At 58.8% G+C, this 6,818-nt stretch overlaps 2 protein-coding genes across 2 annotated transcripts; one reads left to right on the top strand and one right to left on the bottom strand.

The window, feature by feature from the left end:
• Positions 1–2,781: 2,781 nt before the first annotated feature.
• GCG54_00014797 (uncharacterized protein) lies at positions 2,782–2,958 on the bottom strand (the record flags this gene model as incomplete). The annotated part of the gene is made up of 1 exon (XM_045414618.1): positions 2,782–2,958. The coding sequence occupies one exon, from the start codon at positions 2,956–2,958 to the stop codon at positions 2,782–2,784; it is 177 nt and encodes a 58-aa protein (XP_045260740.1).
• A 130-nt stretch (positions 2,959–3,088) lies between these two features.
• On the top strand, positions 3,089–6,471 carry GCG54_00014796 (uncharacterized protein; the record flags this gene model as incomplete). Its single annotated transcript, XM_045414617.1, has 3 exons — positions 3,089–3,316; positions 4,426–4,771; positions 4,841–6,471. 3 exons carry the CDS (start codon positions 3,089–3,091, stop codon positions 6,469–6,471), a joined length of 2,205 nt encoding a protein of 734 aa, XP_045260739.1.
• Between the last annotated feature and the right edge of the window lie 347 nt (positions 6,472–6,818).

Raw genomic sequence — 6,818 nt, 5'->3', positions numbered from 1 at the left:
CAGGAGAGACCTGGCCTTGCCTGCTTCCCTTTCATTTTAGCTCCACCGCGATGTGTGATTACCACGTCCTCGGGACTGGGCTAGAGGCCGCGCGGAAGCACACATCGTGGTCCCCCGGAGTACCCAAAACTCTGGCGGAAGCGAACACCAACACGCCGGTGGTCCTCTCTGTGATCGGCCGCCCCCTGGACAGACTTCATTTCAGCCCGACAATCAAATATTGGACCTTCTTTTTCACGAGGCCGCGACTGGCCTGTCATGAGTGGACGACTCCGGGTACCCGTTTCATCACACACGCCATGCATCCAGTCCTCCAGGCTTCTTAGAAAGAGAGAGCCCAGAATCCTCCCGTCACCCGCTAACGTGACAAATGACGAACGGGGGGAAAGTTGGGCGCCGTCCGCGCCGCCGTATCCGTACCCGGCTGTGGCATCACAACGGAAGACGGATCGCTGAACGGTGGCTTCAGCCTTGGGCTGCGATGGTCGCCACCCGTGGCAGCTGAGGCGCGATGTGTCATGTAAGTTCGGCTTGAGCTGGCGCCGGAGGGATGGTCATCAAGTTTGATCAGAGGCGTGTCACTGAGCCGTCGATTGACAACATTGAGGCGTGGTTGCTTTTTTGGAGAGTTCAAGTGACCCGTTAAACAAGCGATGGTCGTTGCGTGGGTGAGTAAACCGGTCTGGCGTGAGGGAGTATCAAAAAAAAAACTCCAATGCCAGCCATTGTTGACGTGAGTGGAAAGTCTAGCAGCGATGACAGCCAGCCCCTTGGGGAGCGAGCCTGCTGCATATTGAATGTGACGTTTCCGGGGTCCCAATTGCAACCTGCCCCGAGAACCCTCTGGTTCGTTTTTGGGGGATGAGGGCCTGGTGACCATCAAGCCATGTCGGAGGCTTGAGAGTTGGGGCCGGGTGTGTCTCTGCTAGTCCAGGAACCGAAAGCCTGGAAGTCATCAAGGGTTCGTTCAATGGAGGCCTGGCACGCTGGGTGCTGCGCACGCATGCGCCCTGCACTCTCTCACTCTCTCCAGTCAGCCAGTCCCAGTACTGCCTTCTGACCTTGACTGCATACGCTGTTGCGCATCCTCGTCAGTCAACCTCTGAGTTGGCACGGCAAGCTGTCTCTCGTGAGCATGGAGAGATGCCCAATTCAGCGCGAGGAAATCCAAGAAGCTTCGCGAGGCGCGTGTCTGCCTGCTACGGCCCCCTGTCTGGCCGTGGGCGAGTTTGGATCCCATGACGATTTGCTAACCGCGGGGTAATGAGGCGATGCGAAGAACTGCGGGTGCAATGCCGTGTTGAGGCCCCGTCGCTGGCTGCTGCTTGGTGGAATGAATGTGCATGCCCAAAGACAAGGCGTCTTTTTATTTTATTTTGTGTGCGATCAGCGTCAACGAAACCGTGATACTGCAGTCCCCTTGTCGCGAGACGACAGCTCCCAAGCGGCAAGCGGGCGGCAGACGACGAGCGACAGACGGCAGGATCTTGATGACCTAAGTGATGGACAGCATCACGGGGACTCTTTGGGGCGAGCGCAGAGGCGCCGCAACCAGTCAAGCAGCAAGTCAGTCGCAAGCAACCGGGGGGGTCAGAGCATGTCACATCGCCGTGTCAGCGCTGGAAGACGGGTCGTCGCCGATTCGACCGCAAGCAAATTTGGGGGCTACGAATTGACCTCGTTCGTCGCCATCGCGGGCGCGGGCGCGGGCCCAAGCACGCACTTCTGATGGGCGATTGATCAAGAAAGCAGCACACTATCGAGGGCTATGCAACCGCCATGGGCGATAGTCTCGTGGACACGGGCTCTGCGAGTCGCCAGGTGCTCTCCCCTGTAGTCTTTGGGAATTCCTTTTCTCTTCCATTCAGGAGGCTGCATCTCGTCCCGAGGCTCGCATTGGAGGCCCGGGGAAGATGGAGAATGGAATCGCAGCAGGTGCGCTCTGGCGATAATGCCATGGCAATCCAATCAACTGGGCACTGTATTTGCAGCGATTTTGGGGACTCGTGATCCGGGCTGGAGGTACGGGCCACGGAGGGCAGAGCATGGGGAAATGAAGGTCGGGACAGGGCTCCGTTTGGCGCAGCAATAAGGGGATTCCGGGGAAGCGATTGGCGGTCGTCCCGACGGTTGGGACAGCGTCGTTGTCGGTTTGGGTTGGTCCGAAGTCACGGGAGGACGAGTTGAACTGTAGGCGTGGCAGTCGAGCTCTCGGATTAGCACAGAGAGGAGAGAGCCAGAGGGCAGGTGAGCAGGTGGACAGACGACAGGGCCGACGACAGGGACAGGCTTCGGGGCGCTGGCTGTTGGCTGTTGGCTGCTGGCAACTGCGAATGGCGTTTGGGTCACGCCGTACGGCAGGGTAATCGGTGGAGGGCGATCCGTTTCGCGGCAAGAGGCACGGCGGCTTGTGACCAGTGACCTGAGCAGACGGAAGTCGCTGTAAAGGGCAGCGAGGTGTCGAGGCCGCATCTGTTCTAGGCCGTGTCTGCGAGAGTGGCAGAGGGGGAACAGTGCCGGCAGGACGGTAGATCAGAGATGGCGCCAGGCCTCTTTGGGCAGCAGTCGGGGCGTCTTTTCCTGTTGGGGAAGTGTATGGGGGCGTTCGGTCAGGTACCGAGAGACGGTTGACGGAAAAAGCGCGACGGAGGACCGGAGGTGGAGGGGGTGGACGAGACGAGGCGAGACGAGGCGATGTCGAGAGAGGTGGAGGAGATGGTAAACGTGGAGATGAGGCGCGGCGCATACTCGGCCAGACGGGGTGAGGCAACCGTCGAGGACTCAGTTCCGCGGTGTACGGCACACGGTTAGTAGGTCTGGTCTGTAGGAGACTCGTCGGCATGAAGGCATTAGCATAGTTGGCATGGTTGAGAGGAGGGCGTGGCTGTGGACGGCAGAGACGGAGATGGCGACGGGAGGGCAACTGCGGAATTGAGCAAGTGCAGTCGGTCCTTCCATGACGGCGAAAAGGCAGCCGTCGTCAATCACATGACCGCGTGCCATATGGGCAAATGGGGTACGGGCCAGGCAAAACGGTCCCGTGGGCAGCGCAGAGGCCACTTTCACTTAAACGTGGAGCCTCTCAGCAATGGAGAGGACGGAGGAGGAGAAGAGCTGGACCGCGGGCTGGGCGAGAGCTGAACGGTCCAGTCCAGGTCTAGGGCAGGTCGGTTCATTCAGTTGGGCAGTTCAGGAACCCTTTGCTGAGCCTCTGAGCCTCTCAGTACCGCTGGAACGGAGGAGCCTGGAGAATGGGAGAGGGCAGATGACCGTCGACGTTTGCCTCAACGGGGGCCACAAAGTACTACCCAAAGAGGTAAGGTCTGATTCCCAAAGCGCTAAGCCAGATTGAGTAGCATCTCTGGTCATCCGCCGTGCAAAAGCGCGTTGGGCTACCCCATGGAGACCAGCGCGGGAGTTCTCCCTCCCATGACTGGGCCATTTCAGGCTTAGACCGGCCACAAAAAAGACGCACCCGAGCAGAAGACACACGTTCCTGATCCTCTGAACTGGACTCCGGGGGAGCCACCGCGCCTTTCCCCGTCAAGACAGTGTACCGACCTTCCCCGAACAACCTGAACCACACACACCCAAGGCACCCAAGGCACCTCCCTCACCCTCTTTCGTCTCCCTTTCCTTCACAGGTCGTCGTTCTTCCAGTGTCTCTGTGAGGAGGAGGGTGGGTATTCGCAGCGGTCCAGGTGCTGTAGGAGGTACCTCGCGCAGTACCTTACGCAGTACGAACACCGCGGTCCCTCAGACTCGCACACCCCACCTTACGCCGTACCTCACCTCGCCCTAAGGGCCCCTGCCCATCCTCCCTCCCTCTTGTCTTCTCTTCTTCTTTTTTTCGCTTGTCCCATGCCCCCCATGTCCATGAGGAGGAGATACAATTTGGTGCAAGGTACTTGGGATACACCGCGACTCACCCCCATCCCCCCTCCCCTAAGGTACCACCCAGCACCCACGACTTTTCGTCCACACCCCCCACACCCAGGGCAGCCCGTCCACGCCCACACCCCCCTCCCATCTCCATCACCCTTCACGCCCCCCCCCGTCTCTCTCTCTTTCTTCCCCCCAGGCCCATGGCCCTTCTCCCATCGCACACATTACATACCTCTACCTACCTACCTTACTACTTACTTACATGCATCCCACTCCGCTGCCATCTAATCCACATCTCCCAACTCACTCCGGACTGCAGAGGTGACGATAATAATTAAGAAGTCCTTCCCCCAGACTTTCCACCCGTCCTCTCCTCTTACTTCATTGCTCCACCAAGCAACACCCAACCCGTCGACGACCATCCCGAGAGACGCATCTGCATCCTACACCTGCAGCATTCTCCCCGTCTCACCGTCCGAACACCAATTTCATATTGCAGCATTCCTGGAGTCGCCCATCTGCCCTTCGACACCGTCACAGCTCGCCGCCGACGACGACCACATAGCATTCAAAGCACCCACCGTCGACATCATCGTCCGCCACCAACCGCTAGCGATCCATTGCTCGACGAGACACCACTCCATCCCGCCCCAGGTGCCGAATCCACCCTACAAAAGACCAAGTCACCGCGCCTTGTATCCAGGCGCCGCCGCCATATCAACCGTCACCATAGATTCAGAACAGTCTGCCGCAACCTGCTCCATCCGAGCAGACTCCTTCGGCAACATGCCTTATCCTCTCGCTACTCACGTCCTTACTGTGGACCCCAACGTTATCCACAAGGTCGACACCTCAAATCCCCAGAACCTCTACAGCATGTGGACCGGTAAGCAACACAGTCGGCTGCTCCCATCCGGAGCCAGCCCGGACCCAATCGCTAACATATTCCCCTCAGTCTTCGCAAAGTGCGCAGAGTCTGTTGAGCAGGGCCGCAGGTTAGAGAACCTCAGCTGGCGCATGTGGAACCACGAGACCTTCTGCTGCGCCGAGGACGAGCAAGAAGCCTCCATCACCGCCACCAGCCAACCCAGAGAAATTCCCCAGACCAGCAGGTTACAAGACGTCCCTCAGCTGTCTGGCAGCGTCGACTCCGAAAACGAAGACGAAGCCGTCGAGTTCACCTCTACCTCCGCTCCCCTCGAGATCCGCCCCCGCATCCAAAGACAAGACTCTTGCGCGAGCAACCGCAGCAGAGGCAAGGAGCGCCACATCACCGCCGGCGACTTTGAAAAGATGGTCGTCTCCATCATCAAGGAGAACGAGCCTCTCTCTGCCCCCCTTCCCCAGATCGCATCACCATACATGCCCCCTCAGAAGGAGACCCCCGACCTGGCTCCTGCCTCGCCTTCCTATGAGCACTCTGGATCTACCACCACCGAGTCTCCTTGCAAGTCTTCAGAAGAGGAGCAATCCCAAGAGCCTCCCTCTCCCGAGATCAACTCCCGCACTACCGTCGTCCGCGGCTTCTCTCCCTCCCAAGTACCAATTGCCCGCCCTGTGCCGGCATCTCCCAAGGTCATCTCCCCTGCTGCTATCCCCGAGCCGAGCTCTTCGCCTGCCGCCAAGCGCGTGCAGTCAAAGAAGCAGCCCATGTTCGCTCTTGGCGGTTCTTGCTCCTCTAGTGAGCAGGGCCAGAGCGTTGAGCAACTGCGCCCTATCCCGGCACCTGCCCCCAAGCGCAAGATGTTCCAGGTTGGCGGCTCCTCTGAGGAGGACAGCTCCCTGAAGAGCGCCCTTGCTTCGGGCCCCAGCTCGCTGCTCACCGGCCAGAAGAAGACCACTTCCTTTGCCGACCACGTCCTCACCCGCACCATCAACGACAACTCTGCCATTGCCGACGACTCGGACACCGATTACGTCGACGAGAGCGCCATTGACGACGAGGATGACTCTTCCGACTGGGAAGACTCGATCGAGGACAGCAACAAGTCTAGCATTGACGAGAAGACCTTCTTCCAGCGCGTCGACTCCAAGGTTAACCTGACCTCGCGTCGCTCGCTCATCACCCTCATGATCGATCAGCAGAACGACCGCGGCCGCGTTGGCAACATTGCCTCGCAGTCTACCTCGGCACTCCCTTGGACTCGCACTAGCCACCCGGCCCCGCCTACCCTGGCTGTCTCCCCCAACGACTCGGACGATGCTCCTCTGATGATGAAGCGTGGCAACCGATCCTCGCCTCTGAAGCCCATCACCGAGGTGCCTCGGTCCGCTGCTCAGCCGATCACCGCGACTGCCAGCCACAGCCATCTGCAAGCCGCCCTTTCTCCCCGAACCACGCGACGCAACATGCTCGCGACTGAGCTCACCGAGTCTCTCCGACGCAACCTCCTCTGGGAGCGTCAGCAGAAGTCATCCACTGCCAATGCTGTCCTCAAGCGCCGTCACACCTCCCACGACGTCGCGAACCTGAAGCAGTACCCCGAGAAGGCCTACATCAACAAGAACGAGGATGTGCCTGTGGCCCCTCAGTACTTCTCCAAGGACACGGACAACTTTGGCGGTTACCACTCCAAGGGCTGGTAAAGAATCCACACACCACCACAACATCATCATACACATACCACACCACAGCACATATTTCACACGATATCCGACGAGCGCGCACCTGCTCGAGCAAAAAATGATTTGGTTGCTATTTTACATTGCATCGCGCGCGACGGTATCGCATCTGCTCTGCTTTCTATCATTGTTACCCTAATGTTGGGCGCGCACGGGTGGGACTGGTCCAATGGGCACGGCGATTGCCACCTGGACTTGATTCTAATTTTTACATTTGCACGGCGTCTCTTCATATGATACCATGGTCTGTTTTGGTTTTGCAACATACCACCTTTATGTTTTACCAATTGGGTTGGGTCTTTATATTTACA

This window comes from Colletotrichum gloeosporioides (assembly GCF_011800055.1).
Source record: "Colletotrichum gloeosporioides strain Lc1 chromosome Unknown consensus_66, whole genome shotgun sequence".
Lineage (NCBI taxonomy): Eukaryota > Fungi > Ascomycota > Sordariomycetes > Glomerellales > Glomerellaceae > Colletotrichum > Colletotrichum gloeosporioides.
The sequence above is the reverse complement of the archived record's forward strand: the minus strand, read 5'-3'. Positions and strand labels throughout refer to the sequence as shown.